This window comes from Heterodontus francisci, chromosome 6, assembly GCF_036365525.1.
Source record: "Heterodontus francisci isolate sHetFra1 chromosome 6, sHetFra1.hap1, whole genome shotgun sequence".
Taxonomy (NCBI): Eukaryota; Metazoa; Chordata; class Chondrichthyes; order Heterodontiformes; family Heterodontidae; genus Heterodontus; species Heterodontus francisci.
The window spans coordinates 61,711,957-61,730,741 of record NC_090376.1 but is presented as its reverse complement, the minus strand read 5'-3'; the positions used below and the strand labels follow the sequence as shown (position 1 = coordinate 61,730,741).

General features: G+C 40.4%; 1 protein-coding gene across 3 annotated transcripts in view; it reads right to left on the bottom strand.

Moving 5' to 3' along the window:
* The window catches only part of septin10 (septin 10), a 130,049-nt gene that overhangs the window by 2,153 nt on the left and 109,111 nt on the right, over positions 1-18,785 (bottom strand). For all 3 annotated transcript variants that reach the window (XM_068033782.1, XM_068033781.1, XM_068033783.1), the window contains exons 9-11: positions 8,913-9,045; positions 6,399-6,589; positions 1,711-1,756 (exon numbers count right to left, since the gene is read on the bottom strand). In XM_068033782.1, the coding sequence (XP_067889883.1) occupies positions 1,750-1,756; positions 6,399-6,589; positions 8,913-9,045 (331 nt within the window). In that variant the 3' untranslated portion in view covers positions 1,711-1,749. The remainder of the gene's footprint in view (positions 1-1,710; positions 1,757-6,398; positions 6,590-8,912; positions 9,046-18,785) is intronic.

Below are 18,785 nucleotides of genomic sequence, written 5' to 3'. Positions count from 1 at the left end.
GTCTGAAAAATAATGCAAAGATGCTCCTCAGGTACTATTTAAACAATATTTTGCAACTTATGAATTATCCTATAAAGCAACTACATACTTCTGGAAAACCTGTTAGAATAATGTTAGAAAAAAAGTGAAAAAAGAGTGTGGGGGCAAGAAACCACCACAAAAGAAAATAAAGCTTAGAAAGAAACAAAAAGTTGAACATCTTTCCTTGCTGAGGGGGGAAAAGAGAGGTATCTGGGGCAGGTTGGGAAAAAATGTTTTTGGATGGAGAGTGCGCTATAAATTGAAAGAACTTCCCTACAATTTGATATACCACAAGAAAGGCTGAAACCTTTGGTATGCCAAGAAAATTATTCCTAACTTATTTTTTAAAGACCAGTTTGTCAATTGGAATTAATTGTCATTTATTCTACATTAAATGAGTAACACATGCACCAATTTAGAAATGCATATGGATATTAATATTTGACTGGTACACAATATATTTGCATCTGCTGACACAACTCGTTTTGATATTTTCAATACAAGTACACATCATTACAGCTAATCATTCCGCGATAGCGGAGACATACTAATGGTCATGATTGGGGGGGGGGGGGGGGCGGGGAATCAGAAGGGAGAATTAATTTAAAACAGCCCCTTTCACTGCTTCAATTCTATACAAAAGATCTTAAGCACTTCAGGTAAAACATTAAACCAAGACCCCGTTTGGCTAGTCAGGTGTGCATAACATAATGAATGAGTCAACCATGGCTCAGTGGTAAAACTTATGCTTCAGAATCTGATGACTGTGGGTTCAAGTCTCAATCTACAGATTGAGTATATCATCCAAGTTAACATTTCAGTGCAGTATTGAAGCAGCACTGCACTGTCAGAGGTGCCTTCATTTGGATGAGGCATTAAACTGAGGCCCAATCTGCCCTTGCAGGTAGATGCAAGAGATTCCATGGCACTACGAGGAAGAACAGGGGAGTTCTCCAGACATTCTGGCTAATACTAGCATTGAAGTACTTTTAGAAGTGTAAAGCACTTCAGCACATTCATTTTGAGAACTGCACTACACAAATTATTTTCCTCTTCTTTCCATGGTGTCCAGGCCAATATTCTCAAATCAACTCCAAAAAAAGCTATTAATTTAATTACTGTTGTGGGATCTTGCTGTGTGCAATGTTGCTGCCATATTTGTCTATTTAACAGTACTTTTACAGCTTTAAGGCACCTGAGGTGTGATGAGGTGCTTTTTAAATGCAAAACCTTTCCTAATTAGAGACTTTTCAATAACCAACTGTGATCTGCAGTACATAACTAAAGTCAAGAGCAGCTTTTCTTGTACAATTAATTGAAGCAGTAAGTCTGGCTGATCTTTAAACATCATAGTTAAGGAATTTGAAGTCTGTGTTTAGCCATTAACATAAGATATTTATTTACTGGTGGAGTTAAAGAAGCAAGATGGATTTAAATTTCCAGAGTTTAAAATTTAAGGTGGTAGTCAGTCTGTGCAGAATGCTGAGGGGCAGGTTATGAGGCAAGAAAAAGCACACCATATCACTCCACTAATTAACAAAAGATTTCTCTCTACCTTAGACAATAAATGTTCAGCTTATTATTTAAACTTGTTTCTGCCATAAAACATATTCTACAATAGCTTCTGCTAAATGCATTTGCAAAATTCGACAAAAGTAGGCATCACAGTAGTTATTCTAGTATGCTTACCTTATAGTGAGGTGCAGCATTATGTAGCAAACCAAAACATTAATAGCTGGAAGACATCAATGCAAAGAAGCAAAAATAATTAGGAATATATAGTTTGATAAATTGATTTTAACAAGGCATTACAAATCAACTTACAGTTTTGCAGACACTGCTTTTTGAACCACATTTTCAAGATAATAAAAAATTAAATAGCTCACTTAAAGTTTACAGGGGTAAATTATTTTCCAGCTGTACTACACAAAGTTTTAAATGCAACTGCCCAATCATTGATTTTAACAGTAAGTTCCTGAGTCAAAGATCAGCAGGATTCAAAGTTCAAACTCTATTTGGTCTAACTTTGCCCTCAGCCAGGGTGGAGAAAGTGAGCCAAGGCTCCTGTACCTTATCTAGCAGCCTTTGGTGAAGCAACTGTTTGCTTCATCTCAGTCCCAGGACATCACTACAGATTTCCTCAGGGTAGTGCCCTAGGCCCAATCATTTTCAGCTGCTTCATCAATGACCTTCCCTCCATCATAAGGTCAGAAGTGGGGATGTTCGCTGATGATTGCACAATGTTCAGCACCATTTGCGACTCCTCAGATACTGAGACAGCCCATGTTCATATGCAGCAAGACCTGGATAACATCCAGACTTGGGCTGATAAGTGGGAAGTAACATTTGCGCAACACTAATGCCGGGCAATGACCATCTCCAACAAGAGAGAATCTAGCCATCTCCCCTTGACGTTCAATGGCATTACCATCGCTGAATCCCCACTATCAACATCCTCAATAGTGCTGTTAGGAATAGAGTTCCAGGATTTTGACCCAGTGACAGTGAAGCAACGGCAATATAGTTCCAAGTCAGGATGGTGTGTGGCTTGGAGGGGAACTTGCAAATGTTGGTGTCCCCATGCATCTGCTGCCCTTGTCCTTCTAGGTGGTAGACGTTGCAGGTTTGGAAGGTGTTGTCGAAGTGATGCTGGGGACCTCAGGAGGAGGCCGAGATGGATCATCCACTCGGCACTTCTGGCTGAAGATGGATGTAAATGTTTCAGCCTTGTCTTTTGCACTGATGTGCTGGACTCCTCCATCGTTGAGGAGGGGAATATTTGCGGAGCCTCCTCCACTTGTTAGTTATTTAATTGTCCACCAACAATCACGACTGGATGTGGCAGGACAGTATATCTTAGATCTGATCTGTTGGTTGTGGGATCGCTTAGCCCTATTGATCACAAGCTGCTTCCATTGTTTGGCATACAAGTAGTCCTGTGTTATAGCTTCACCATGCTGACCTGGTGTTGCTCCTGGCATGCCCTCCTGCACTCTTTATTGAACCAGGATTGGTCCCCCGGCTTGATGGTAATGGTAGAGTGGAGGGGGGTGGGTGGGGATATGCTGGGCCATGAGGTTACAGATTGTGGGTGAATACAATTCTGCTGCAGCTGATGGCCTACAGCGCCTCATGGATGCCCAGCTTTGAGTTGCTAGATCTGTTCGAAATCTATCCCATTTAGCACGGTGGTACTGCCACACTTTAAAGGCTTGCTCAGGTCAGGAAAAAGAACCTGACCTGAACTGGACCGAACCACAGCGGTCCCGAGCCCGAGGCCATCTGATTTTGCCCCACGCCCGACCCGGCCATCCCTTTACTTACCTCCTGACACCGAACCTGCAGGAAGCTGCATCATAGAGACGTCACTTGTTCACTGCAGAGACTCAGTTTCGTCCTGGACTCCCAACTCAGGTAGGTTTTTTTTTTTAAAATTTCAATACGTACCAGCAGAGCACTTACCGTGTGTGTCCAGCCCAAACCGGACCAGAGCCCATAAGCCGGACCCGCAAGAGGGGCCCAACCCGACCCCGACACATGTCGTCGGGTCATGTTGGGTAGCAGGCCTTTACCAGACAACACGATGGTGGGTATCCTCAATGTGAAGACGGGACCTGGTCTCCACAAGGACTGTGCGGCGGTCACTCCTACCAATACTGTCATGGACAGATGCATCTGCGACAGTTAGATTGGTGAGGACAAGGTCAAGTAGGTTTTTACCCCTTGTTGGTTCCCTCACCACCTACCACAGCCCCAGTCTTAACAGCTATGTTCTTCAGGACTTAGCCAGTTTGGTCAGTATTGGTGCTACCAAGCCACTCTTGGTGATGATGGACATTGACGTCCCCCACCGAGAGTACATTCTGTGCCCTTGTTACCTTCAATGCTTCTTCCAATTGGTGTTCACCATGGAGAAGCACTAATTCATCAGCCAAGGGCATTGTGGGGGGGGGGGGGTGAAACAGTAGGTGGTAGTCAGTAGGAGGGTTTGACCTGATGCCATGGGGTCCGGAGTCAAGGTTGAGGACTCCCAGTATACCACTGTACTGCCACCTCTGCTGAGTCTATCCTGTTGGTGGGACAGGAGATACCCAGGGATGGTGTTGGTGGTGTATGGAACGTTGTAAGGTATGATTCCATGAGTATGACTATGTTAGGCTGTTGCTTGACTAATCTGTGGGAAGAGCTTTCCCTATTTTTGCACAAGCCCCCAGATGTTAGTAAGGAAGACTTTGCAGAGTCAACAGGGCTGGGTTTGCCATTGTCGTTTCTGGTGCCTAGGTCGATGCCGGGTGGTCCATCTGGTTTTACTGCTTTTCTCAGACTTCGTAGCAGTTTGATACAACCGAATGACTTGCTAGGCCACTTCAGATGGCATTTTAGAGTCAACCACATTGCTGTGGGTCTGGAGACACATGTAGGCCAGACCAGATAAGGACAGCAGATTTCTTTCCCTAAAGGACATCAGTGAACCAGATGGGTTTTTACAACAATCGTTTCACAGTCACCGTCAGACTAGCTTTTAATTCCCGATTTTATTAATTGAATTCAAATTTCACCATCTGCAGTGGTGGGATTTGAACCCATGGCCTCTGGATTACTCGTCCAGTGATATTACCACTAGGTCACCACCTCCCTTTGTGCCAATCACCTTAAATTAGTGTCCTCTGGTTCTGGATCCTTTGTTAATGGGAACAGTTTCTCCCTATCTATTCTGTTCAGACACCTCAATTTTGAGCGCCTCTATGAAATCTCTTAATTTTCTCTTCTCCAAGGAGAACAGACCCAGTTTCTCCAACCTATCCAGGGAACTGAAGTTCCTCATCCTTGGAATCATTCTCGTGGATCTTTTCTACACCCCCTCTAATGCTTTTACATCCTTCCGAAAGTGTAGTGGCCAGAATTGGACACAATACTCCACTGAGGCCGAACCGGTTTTTTATACAGGTTTATCATAATTTCCTTGTACTCCACGTCCCTATTTATAAAGCCCAGGATCCTATATGCTTTATTAGCTGCCTTCTCAACTGGGCCTGCCACCTTCTTTGATTTGTGTATGTACCCTCCTCGTTCTTCCTACCAAAATGAATCACTTCACAAAAAAAAATTGACCACCATATCTCTTATGTGGTGACGGTCTGAAATAGAAACATTCTCAATCCTAAAGCAATATAAAGCAAACCTATACACATACGCAGGACAGGAACAGTCATGGTGCATTTTACTGTACAAAACATAACCCACATTTATCAACAAGAAAACAGATAAAATTCCAAAAGACAACTCGTAGAACTTTTCTGAAACTCGTATGATTGCAGAATTGGAGGAGAGTCACTCAACTCATCACGCCCAACACCAGAACTGTTTACACTAATCCTGTTTTCTCGCTCTTTCCCTGAAGTTTCATATTCTTCAACTGTTTAAATGAAATTCCTTCTTAAATGGCTAGCTTTTCCAGATCTCTCATTATTCTTGAGCCACTGAAACTATATTATAATGTTATGGCGCCATTATTCCTTCTATAATGAGGTGCCCAAAAGTGCAAATAGTACTCTGAACTAACCACCATGCAAATTTTAAAACCGATGTGTAAATTTTAGATCCCCTTTCTTCCTTTTACATTCAATATATCCAGAATGTCATTTGCCTTTTTTTTTAAGGCTTTTTCACCATCAATTTTGTTGTCACTGTGCTCTATTTTATTTAGAATATAGTTCCATTCTCTGTTCTCTTTCCTTAAAATGTACCACTTCATATTGATCTGTTGTTTTACCTTATTCCCTGACTGCTGTAAACTATGGGACTTTGTAGTTCTTTCCCTGATGTATAATTGTATCAGCAGGAAATCAATTCACAGATGTGCTCGGGCAGAGAACAAATTTTGCAGACAGATCTTAAAGCTGTAGAATGTATGGAAACCCATTAGCTTGCTCAAATTTAGTTCTTACAGACAGATATACATATTTGAATTAGTTCATTCTGCAGATATTGTATCCTACAAATGATTAGTTTTCCTTTCCTAACATTTTGTCAAGCACATTCACATTTTTTGTTCTCAGTTCTCAATTATGTAAAATTTGAGATAAAGTTTTCTCTTTATTTTTTTATTCATTTCCTTTAAATCCTAAGTAGTATGCACCACCCCCTGCCAAAAAGACCTGGTAGAAAACTTCTTGCGTGTTAGACAATATTACTTGCTAATCTAGATCTTAATTTTCCTTCTCTGTTGGGAACTACTCTCCCAAGAATGGCTAAGTGAAATTGGGAGTATTTTGTATGCACTTGCAAGAGGAAGCTTTTTACTATTTTTGTTGCCAATATTATAGAAAAAAAACTTTTTACAAAAGTTTCACAGTTTACATCAAGACTATACCTACTTTTTGCGGTCCTTATCTTTCTTGAGATTCATTTGTGGTGCGGTCTGGAATGCCTGGCCTTGAAGCAATTCAGTTGCAGCTTTCCTCTTATTAAATATACTCATCTCTTCATCCAAGAGGCTTTTTTTATCTTCCAATTTCTTTCTCTCTTCCTGGTGCATTTTCTTTAAGTGTTCAAATTTATCTTGCAACTGCCAAAAGGTTTTTTAAAAATCATCAAATTCAGGTTCCACAAGATGGCAGCAAATCCCATTTTTTTTAGTACAGGGTCTTGTTTACAAAGTAAAACCATGGACAATATACATACATTCCTTGCAAGAAAGATGCATACCACAATCCTAGACTTCTCCACAGATGCTGTGTGCATATGTAGATTTTTTTCCACTCTTTCCCTACTCCTAACAAAGTTAAAAATTAATAGATTTTCAAAATAAATAAATTTTAGACCTTCTAAAATTTAGGTCAAAGTTTAACAATAAAGGCTCAAATGCAATGATTCACCTAACAGTCATCTTGAATTAGCAACCTGTCACTTTCTATTACCAAAACAAAGAGATTTACAATTACACCTCAAAAGAATCACACTACAGTTCTGAGAGTGAGAGTTAGAACTATAAGCTTTTTACAGAAATTAGATCACTGCCAGATACATCAGACTAGTAAGTCAATTCAATACAACACCCAAGAGAAAATCCAATAGTAATTTTATAACCCTGCACATTTTAATACAATTAATTTGGTTTATTTTTTTCCTGTTTTTAAAAAATGGCTAATGCTGGGTTTAATCCTTCAGAGTACAAAATCCAACAATTTACATATACAAACACTTCAATAAGAATTAATATGCCAAACGTGTTACCAGGAATTTAAAGTGCAACTGTCCAGTAAGTTACAGCAATACGCTTAGGACATCACACAATTTTGCACCGTGCTTCCCTTTGCTCTTGCTATAGTGCTGCAGGACTGCTTCACCTGATGCCATTTTGATAATTTATTGAAGAGCAATTGGTCCACTGTTTATCATGTGGAATTACTCTCACTCATTACAACAAATGAAGATTACTCAGGTTACAAATACTTCAGATTTGCACTTAACCCATAAAGGTGCATTCTTCCCTCAATGATTTAAAGAAAATGATTTCAAAAGCTTTCAGGTCAAGTCCCTTATGAGACAAAGTTTTTTTTGGTGACGTTTTATTACATTGTATCTTTATACCTCTTTGCAATAAAAACTGCATAATCAGTGCATTATAGTTTAATTGTTATGAAATAAAAGTCTGTTTTAGTACATATCTCTCCGTATTCTCAGTTGCAGATTTGTTTTCTCTTTTAATAAACTACTGTGGCAATAAGCTGAATTTCCTCCAGTTTTCTGCCGAGAATTTGCTAGGGAGTGTTCCCAATTGGCTGCTAACTTCAGCAGAAAATTGGCAGAATTCCTTTTACAGGTGAATCTAGAGTTCCCACTGAATTTCTGCCAAAGTTATAGGAGCCTAAAGGGAGAACACCCAAGGAAATTCCAGCACATTTGTTTCTCAAACAATTAAATAGGGCAGTGATACATAATGCTGTTGGCCATCCACCCAGCAACACCAACCATAACACTTCACTGAAATCCCAGTGACACTATTTAATAACTGTTACCATGGCCAAAAAAAAGGTTGGGACAATTTAAAACAAAATCTGTTATTCAATTTTCTGCCAATACTGAACCTTTGATTTATCTGCATTGTGCAGTTTGGGCAATTTTTTTTTTTAAATATTAGCCCTGCCTCATTTGCACTGTACTAATCTGCTTTAATTACTTCCAGCAAATGCCTCCATTATTTGCATTGCACAAGATTATATCTTAATGACAGGTATTTTTCTGTATGTATTAATTTTTTAAAAGTTAATTTTAACAAAAAATGTTCTGTTTTGTACCTTCAACTTATATTCTGTGTGGCATATCATGCTGCAAGTACACCAGTTTACATTCCCTATTTCTATTTCCTTGCTCTCAACCAACTGCTGCTGTCCATGTGCTCCCACAAGACTGGAACGTAGGGAATTCCAAGATATTGCCTCAGTGACAATGAACAGTGATATATGTTCAAGTCGGGATGGTGTACAACTTGGGGGTGATGGCGTTGCAACAATGTTGGAGCTCTTGGTCTTCTCAGAAAAAGTTGCAAGGGAGGAAGATGTTGTGTACAGCAGAAATATTGTACTCTAATTTGGTAATTAGAAACATTCTAATTTTTGTATTCACTTATACTGCAAATGAAACATCTGCTCCAACACACACTATTCCACAAAGTGGGTAATGACAGAAGCAAAATTTTTCAGGATCTGAACCAATTGCAAAAACCTCACACAGTGCTTGCCAAGCCCTTTTCAACTGTTCTGTTAATGATTCATTGTAACAACCTAAACTACTAGCTTCGATGCTTGGGTATCACACTGCATTTGTGTATAATGTAGAATCAGATTTTGCGCAAGTTTTAGTATTACGGCAATCAAATTTTTCAGTACCTCCCTCTCTGCCTCTTTTAGTTGAGATTCTTTTTCTTTGACTCGCATCACAAACATTTGTCTCATTTCCTCCTCCTTCCTCTGAAGCTCACCAAGAAACTCATTCCTCTTTGCTTCATAGGTCTCTTGAAGGCTGGAAGAAAGTATTAACCAATTGTTTTTAAAAAATCCTGGACACAGATGTTAAAGTTATAGCCGTAATACAAATGTGCTAATTGTAGTCGATTACCCACTCATATTACAATCACTCCTTATATCTAAAGGCCAAATAAAGTATTTGAAAATTCAAAAATTCATAAGAAAATTTCATAAACAGAAGACTTTGCACAAGTCACTTACAACAATATTAACTGTTCAAATGTTGTGAAATCTTAACTATTAAAGGATCAACATTATTTCTGTAGCTGGTATATGAACAAAAAACATTTTCTGCAATAACACAGATTTTCTTTTGGTAACTGACAGGCCTTTGGAAGTTAGGATCAGCAGTGGGTCCATACTTTCAGTGGTCTGCTACACAAATGAGTTTAAAACCCACTCTCTTAAAGATGGCAATTAATAAGACTCGAAGATGAATAATGGTATAAATTCTAGTTACAAGCAAAATTATCATAGTTTAAAAATATGCACACAATCTAACCACCTAAGTCGTCAGCTAAAGTATATTATATTCCACGTGACAGTACTATCTATTAAAGCAATCTCAATGCAGGACTACATTTAAGCATAGAAGTCAATTATACACAATATGTTGTTTCTATTAAGTATGTTTGCTGGTTGAGTATTAAACCTGTTTAACCAGATTAAAGAAAATTGAGCAGTCAAAAGTTTCAACGAACATTGATTGTTGGTATCTTGAAATTGCATAGGCTGAAACCTGAAATTTCATTCATTTGCCGAGTTAGATGAATGATGAATGGATTTAAATTTGATAATTAGGAAAGCTTTCCAATGTATGACATGCACCAAAATCCTCCATTTCCTTCTCCTACAGAGCTTTATACTTCAATGTAAAGCAGGTTGGGAAGCAGAACAATTAAAAGTAGTTGGGATACATTTAAGCAGATATGCTTCAGCTGCTGATATTTATGCAGGGAGAAGAATGCAATGGGCTGGACTTTGCTCTCAGTGGCAAACGGCACCAGCTATACATTACAGTTGTATTTTCTATTGGATTTTTGCACTGGAACTTACTGTAATTAGACATTTTGGTACAGCGCCCTCTACAGGGGATCTGGGACCCATGTGAATGGGCATTTCCTAAACCAATCAGGCAGAAGGGAAGGCAATCAAGGCCAGAACTCCCTGCATGACAAAGGAGTTACAATGTAGGATGAAGCAGTAAAAGTGGGTGTATGGCAAATGTCAGCTTGATAACACAAGAAAGAATCAGGCTGACTATAAAAAGTACAGATGGCAAGTGAAAAAGCAACTAAGAGGAGCAAAAGAGACAGTACAAGAACTGGAAAACATAAAAGGGAATCCAAAGGTCTTCTACACAAACATTTCAACAGCAAAACAATTGTCAGAGAAGCAGTGAAATCAATTAGGAAACAAAGTGGAGATCTACTGGTGGAGGCAGAAGGCATGCTGAGGTACTAAATGAGTACTTTGCATTGGTGTTTACCAAGGAAGAGGACTTTCCCAAAGCTATGGTAAACAAGGAGGTTGCTATGGTATTGGATGAGATAAAAATAGATAAATAAGAGGTATTAGAAAGGTTGACAATACTTAAAATTAGATAAGTCACCTGGTCCAGATGGGATGTATCCTTGGTTGCTGAGGGAAGTAAGGTTGGGAAGTAAAGGAAGGAGGTCTGGTCACAATCTTCCAATGCTCCTTAGAGACATGGGTGATGCCAAAGGACTGGAGGATTGCAAATGCTAAACCCTTGTTCAAAAAAAATGATAAACCTGGCAATTACAAGCTAGATAGGCAGTCTGTTTAATGTCAGTGCGGAAGCTTTTAGAAACAATAATCCAGGAGAAAATTAACAGCCACTTGGACAAGCTTGGTCGAATAAACTAGAGCCTGCATGGATTTAAAGAAAATAGTGTTTGACTAACTCGATTGACTTTTTTGATGAGGCAGAGAGGGTGGATCAGGGCAATGCAATTGATGTTGAATGTATGGACTTTCAAAATGCATTTGATAAAGTACTACATATTAGGCTTGTTAGCAAAGTTGAAGCCCATAGGATAAAAAGGGCCAGTAGCAGCATGGATACAAAACACAGCTCTGGTGATTGGCTATTTTTTTTAGACCGGAGGGAGCTATACAGAGGAATCCCCAAGTTTCAGTACTGGACCACTGCTGTTTTTGATATGCATTAATGACTTGGGGGTACAGGGCACAATTTTGAAATTTGCAGATGACAACTTGGAAGTGTAGAAAACAGAGAGGAAGACAGTCGTAGGCTTCAAGAGGACATAGATAAACTGATGAAATGGGCAGACACAAGGCAATTGAACTTCAATGTAGAAAAGTGTGAGGTAATACATTTGGTGGGAACAATGAGAGGAGACAATACAAGCTAAAATGGTACAATTTTAAAGGGGGAGCAAGAATAAAAATCTGGAGGTACTTGTGCACAAATATTTGAAGGTGACAGGACAGGTTAACGACGCAGTAAATAAAGGATATTGGATCCTGGGATGTATAAATAGAGGTAAAGAGTACAAAAGCCAGAAATTTATACTCAACCTATACAAAGCACTAGTTCTGCCCCAGCTGGAGTAGTGTGTCCAAATCTGGGCCTCACATTTTGGGAAGGTTTTGGAGAGGATACAGAAAAGATTTACAATAGTTCTAGGGATGAGGGATTACAGTTACACTGATAGACTCGAGAAGCTGGGATTGTTCCCTTTAGAGCTGAGAAGTGTCATTTAGAATATTTAATTCAGAATCAGAATCACAGAATTGTTACAGTGCAGAAGGCGGCCATTCGGCCCATCATGTCCGCACCGGCTCTCTAAAAGAACAATTCCCTCAATTCCATTCCCCTGACTTCTCCCCGTAACCCTGCAGATTCTTCCTTTTCATATAACTGTCTAATTCCCTTTTGAATGCTTCAATTGAACCTGCCTCCACCACATTCTCAGGCAGCACATTCCAGACCTTAACCACTTGCTGCATGAAAATGTCAATCACGTACAGAAAGCAAAAAAGGAAAAGTAAGACAAGTTTGAGAGATGAGATAAAGCAAAAGTAAACAAAATTAAAATTTTATTCTTTAAAAATTGGCAACACAAAATAAAATTTGGATGAATGAGACTCGACATATGTAAAAGTTAATTTCCAGTGACAGAGAGGTTGTCTGGCAATAATTAAGACTTATCACACCATTAAAAATTTACTTACACTCCAAAAGGCAAGTCCTAACATTTTCTGGCATGGTTATCGCACAAGTACAACAACCTCTCGTCATTCCACATGTTTCAATGATAAATCTCTCAGATACCTGGAGGTGCAGGGCAATTTGGACAGCAACTTCCTGATGTCTGTGTTTAATTACCTCACTGTTGTTGGAGTGAGGAAATGTCTTGTTAAACAGATCAGCCGTGACTGGAAAAAAACATTTACATACTACAGACATCGAAGGTGGGGAAGCGCATTCCAGGGCCTGCTAAGGAGCATACAATCCAGAAGGGCCAGGACTTGATAGACCAGCTGGTCACATGACTACCTGGCCGTTACAGGGTTTTCTTTTGAACTGGCCACACAGAGTTTGAAGGTAGAGTGTCTGTTTGCTCCTGGACTGAGATCTCCTCTCCTGTCTGCTCCCATCTTTCTCACAAGCCTCTGAATCCACTGAAGACACATGAACTTCAAGAGAAAAAAGTCTCCTACAGCGAACAAGGTTTAAGAATAATACTGGGCCCCAATGAAAAGCAAGATCTACCTACAGTGAGCTCAAAGAACCATAACAACAACTCTTCAGATATTGCCTCAAACGTTTCCACTTTATTGTTCTTCTCTTTTCTGTCTTTTGCATGTATGTATCGCGTATGCATGTTAATGTGGGCGCATCGTGTATCTGTAGGCGTTAACCGAATTAGAGTTTAAGTTTAATAAATTTCAACTTTTCTTCCTTAAACTTAAGAAAGTCTGTTTGTGCTGTTTTCTTTGCCTTAGAATTGGAAAGTGGTGAACAAGGATTCACCAAAGGGGGAGCTAAAAACAGTGTGTTTAAAAATAAAACCCTGTTACACCAAGACCAGGTGAAGGCTGAAAGGGAGCTCTAGACCTCTTTCTCACCTGGTCGTAACAAATGGAACAAGTAATCATTTAACTTGATCTACCGTACTGTATGCACATTAGATTTAAATGCATGTAAATGTCACTAATGAAATCGGCACAGTTTTGATTAACAATGACACAATGATAATACTTTTAGTTGGCTTTTTAATTCTAGTTTCGCTTTCCCCACTGAGCAAAAATTATGTAGCAATAGAAGTATTCAGGTGATGGTGCAGATCATTGGAAACATGATATTGAATTGGATTTTACAGATGATTTGGCTGGGATCCTTGACTGTCTTTTTCAGACCACTGGAGTAAAGTTAATGAGAATTTGGTTTCTTTTTTGCTATTCACATTTGTTCAATTGAATTTCATTATTTTTTCAGGATTGTGTTTATTATTTAAAAGCTGTTGTCATAGGTATTAGTTTTGTTTATTTTGGTCTCAAGACTAGCAATCACAGATTGGTTCAGGTGATTGCAGCTTGCACCAGTGCCGATCGAGAAACAAGTTTCCAGTTAGAAGCAAACTAATTCTTTGATTATCTTCTCTTAGTCAATGACTGTTACCTGACCAGCAATTAACTGGAACAAGTAATCATTTAGCACAATCTACTGTACTGCATGCACATTAGATTTAAATGCACATCAGTGAGGTAACTGGCACAAAATAATTCCACATTCATTGCCATTCTCTTTATTGATGTTCTTTCTAATTAACAGTTAAATGGATATAGAACTGTCAGAATTCAATTCTAACTTTAGATTGTTAATGCACTATTAATAAAACTTTTCACTAAATGTAATCTAGACTTCAAAAAATACTAAGTTGTCAAACGAATGAGTGGTTGAAGATTTGATAGTGCAATCATAATAGCGCTAAGCTTTCCAATGATAAATCTCTCAAGATACCTATACAGCACAGCTTCCGGAGGTGCAGCGCAATTTGGACAGCAACTTCCTGATTTGTGTTTAATTCCTCACTGTTATTTCTACAGTAAAATCCAGTCCATTGTAGGGGCATACTATCAATGCAAAGATTTGAAGAGTCCAGATGAACAGCAGAACTGGAGGTTCATATAGTTAAGCGCAAGTGTACGCAGATAAAGCCATAAACGACAACAGTATGTTGATTTTATAACTAGGGGCATAGAACAGAGCAGTAAAAAGTAATGTTGAATTTACACAAAATATTAGGCCAAAATTAGAGTATCTTGTGCATTGTTGGGTGAGCCACTATAGAATAGATATTAAAGCCATAGTGTGCAGCATATATTCATCAGGATGATGCCAAAGATGGAAAACTATAGTAGTGAGGAAAGACTCAAGATACCAGGAGTACTGTGTCAGTATTCCTCACTGGGTAGCATTCTCGCTTCAATCATGGGTCGTGGGTTCAAGCTCCACTCCAGGTTTTGAGAACAATCTCGGCTGATATTCTAATGCAGTACTCCTGCGTTGTCAGAGGTGCCACCTTCCAGATGAGGTGCCCTGTCTGTCTCCCAGAAATTCCATAGCAGTATTCCAAGAAAAAATCATTAGCCTTGGCTCAATGGTAACACTCTCATCTCCATGTCAGAGGTTATGGGTTCAAGTCCCACTCCAGAGATTTTTCAGATAATTCAAACTGACACTTCAGTGCAGTTCTGAGGGAGCGCTACACCTCCAGAGGTGCTGACTTTCAGATGAGACATGAAATCGAGGCCCCCTCTGCCCTCGGGTGTATGCAAACATCCCATAGCACTCATTTAAGTAGAGCAGGGAAATCTTTCCTGGTATTCTGGCTAATATTTATCCCTCAATGAATATCACTTAAATAAAATTAACTGGTCATTTATCTCTGCCTTTTGCTTGAGTTTGCTGTATACCAATTGGTTGCCACTTTTCCCTGCATTACAACAGTAAATACACTTTTAAACCACTATGGTACATCTTGAGGTCATGAAAGCCACTATATGACTGAAAGTCCTATCCTTTAAGAGCAGGGGATTTTCCCCTCAATGTTCTGGCCAGTATTTATCCCTCAGCCAACATATTTAAAGCTACTTAATTGGTCATTCATCATATTACTGCTTGTGGGGCATTACTGTGTGCAATTTGGCTTCTACATTTCCCTGCATTACAACAGTAACTACATTTCAAAAGTAACTCATCAGCTGAGGAGCACTTTGGGATGCCCTTAGGCACTATAAAAATGTAAATTCGTTCTTCATTTCCACTGGAGGAAAGAAGGCTAAAAAGAGATTTAATGGAGATTTTATTATGAAGAGTTTTGATGGAGTGAATAGAGCCAGACTTCTATCTGTTAGGCGGTGGCAAGGGATCATCAATATGTAATTCACAAACAGGAAGGAAGTTGGGAGAAATACTTTTACACAGATGGTTGTTGCAGCATGGACAGCTTTGGCACAAAAATGATGAGGCAGAAACCACTGCACCTTTTAAGAGAAAAGCTGAATATTCAAAGCAGATGTTGATATAGGGCTATAGGGAGAGGGTGGGCCAGTGGGATTAGTTTGTATTTCCCCCAACAAATTGCCGGCATAGACATAATGAGCCAAATGAAAAACATAAACCATAGTGGTTTATGGCACAATACAATAACGAAGGAGGTTTAGGAAGGTATACCGTTGACATAAATATGGACTTTTAAAAGGCATCTGATTAACGTGCAACTTGATATGCTTGTTAGCAAAACTGAAGTCGATTGGGATTAAAGAGGCAGTGACATTTGGCAGAGAAAAAGTAGTGGGTGACCAGCTGTTTTTCCAGACTGAAGGGACATATATAGTGTTGTCCTTTGGGGGTCAGTGTTACAACCACTGCTCTTTTTCATGTATATTAATGCACTGGACTTGAGTATAGGGGGCATTATTTTAAAGCTTGCAGATGACAAATCTTGGAAACATAGTTAAGTGAGAAGGATAGTAGCAGACTTCAGGCAGACTAGTGAAATGGGCAGACACATGGCAGATGAAATTTAATGCAGAAGTGGTGCATTTTGGAAGGAGGAATGAGGAATAGCATTATAAACTAAATGGTCTAATTTAGAGGGGGTGCAGGAACAGAGAGACCTGGGAGCTCATATCTTTAAAGGTGGCAGGACAAATTTATTAAGCTGTTGATAAAGCATGCGGGCTCCTTGACTTTATAAATAGAGGCACAGAGTAGGAAAACATGGAACTTAAGCTAAGCTTTCATAAATCACAGTTCAGTTCTCAACTGGAGTATTGGAAGGATGTCAAGGCTTTGGAGAGGCCTTGCAGGTGAGATTTACTAAAATGGTACCAGGGATGGCTGACTTCAGTTATGTGGAGAGACTAGAGAAACTGGGATTGTTCTCCTTAGAGCAGAGAAGGTTAAGGAGAGATTAAATCATGTTCAAAATTCTGTTCAAAATCATGAAAAGAATTTTAAGAGCAAATAAGGAGCCATTGTTTCCGCTGGCAGGAGAGTCAGCAACAAGAGGATAAAGATTTAAGATAATTGGCAAAAGAACTGAAGGATAATGAGGAGAATTTTCTTTTTTTTTTAAGAAAAAACACAGCACGTTATTATCTGGAATGCAATGCCTGAAAGGGTGGTGGAAGCAGATTAAACAGTAATGTTCAAAAAAGAATTGTATATATACTTGACAAGGAAACATTTCCAGGGTTTTTGGGAAAGAGCAGGCAAGTGCTACTAATTGGTTATCTCTTTCAAACAGCTGGTACAAGCACGATGGGCCGAATGGCCTCCTTCTATGCTGCATAATATGATTCAAATCAATAATCCTTAAAACAGATCACATAGATACCATTGTAATATATTCGCAATACACAAAGACAAGGGGTGATGGGGTGGTTTTAATATAACAAAGCAACTTCCAGCAAGTGTGGAGGGGGAGGGGGGGCGGGCTGCGGGGGAAAAGGGCTGCAGTGGTGGGGTTGGGAACACGTTTATCAATGAAGCGAGCTTTGCCATAGCTCTTCAACTCAGTCATGGCATTAGTATCCCACTTCTGGGTTTCCCAACCAGAGGGTGGGCGTAATGATGACCCACATCTGTTAAAGGATTTCTCCTTCAAGGGACACTGGCAGGGGTTAAGAATGGCTGAACTGTACATTGCTTTCTGAGACTTCAGCGATCACAGGACTGGAAAGGAGACCAACAGAAAGACTGCTCCTGGGTCTCTGACTCTTACCTAGCGGTCCTGCTGCAGAATCTGAGGGACTGCAGTGAAGTGCTGTTTCCCAGACAGGAGGAAGAGGCCAGACTCTCCAATCAAGCACGCATGGATGGAAGTGGCTGAGGAAGTAAAAAGCAGGAGTGTGGTCCCTCGAACCCTAGATACAGTGTCCCAAGAGATTCAATGACCCCATGGGGACAGGAAAGATGAGTAGCATCCCACATTCAGATGCCAATCCCCACACTCTGAATTCCCCAGCATTCTCCTGCACAGCACTCCTCATACCAACACACCCTGCAGCTCCACTCATTCCTCTCTCTCCAGGCACCTCCTCACATTTCCATCTTAACAGCTACTTCGCACATTTGCCCTCATCTTATTGACATCTCACATCCATGGCTCATAGTCACCCTCCACAACTGATGTCATTCCCTCCTCTCCACATAATGCATTTCTCAGTCTTCTCCTGCGAGGAGAGAAAGCAGAGTTAAGAAAGCGCACAGCACCATGGAGACAAAACCAGGGGTTGCGCTCCAGTGACAGCCAGTGCACTGGCAATGCATGCCACTGGGTCCACAATGAAAGAGGCCTTGTTCCGGGAGCCTGCAGATTTCAGCAATGAGCCGATGTGAAACCAAGCCACTGGTGCTCAGACAGGTTGAGAAAGCTGATCCTCTACCTGTGGACCCTAAGTTGGGGTACCGCCTCCCTCGAGCTGGATTAGTAATTCCATCTCCACTGTTCTCAGTAACATGTGGCTGAGAAAGCGGCTCATGCTGCTGCTGGTGTTGGTGCTCCTCTTGTTCCTCATCAGAGATCCAAGGTGGAGTTGCATAAGCTGCTCCCATGCTGCAGCGAAGGATGACTGCAAAGATGATCAAAGTGCGTAAAGTTCAAGGTAGGTGAAATGACTTCCAAAATGTTAGATGTCACCTGTGAAGCAGTGAAATCTGGCTCTCTGAACAAGTGCTGTGAGCACAAGCCTTTCAACATAGGCAGCCCAGCAGCTAGCTATGCAGTTTCACTGTTTAAAAGGCTTTCAAGCCTGTTTCATTGATGGAAGACTCCCCACTAAAGGCCTGCTACCCGACCCGAACCTGATGGGACCCGACAACGTGTCCCGACAACGTGTAAGGTTCGGGTCGGGTCAGGTCAGGCTGGTTTCAGGTCGGACACACACAGCAAGGTAAGTGTTAAAAGTTAAAAACTTACCTGAGCTGCAAGTCCAGGACGTCAATCAGGGAAACTGAGTCTGCGCAGTGAGCGTCTCTATGATGTCATCACACTCATGCTACAGCTTCCGGCAGATTGGGAGTCAGAAGGTAAGTGAAGGGAACATTGCGGTGGTCGGGTCGAGCTCGGGTTGGGTCGGATTCTGGTCCCATGTTGTTCCGTCGGGTTTGGGTTGGGTTTTTTTTTGTCACTTGAGCAGGCCTATACTCCCCACTGCGTTCTCACCTTGTTG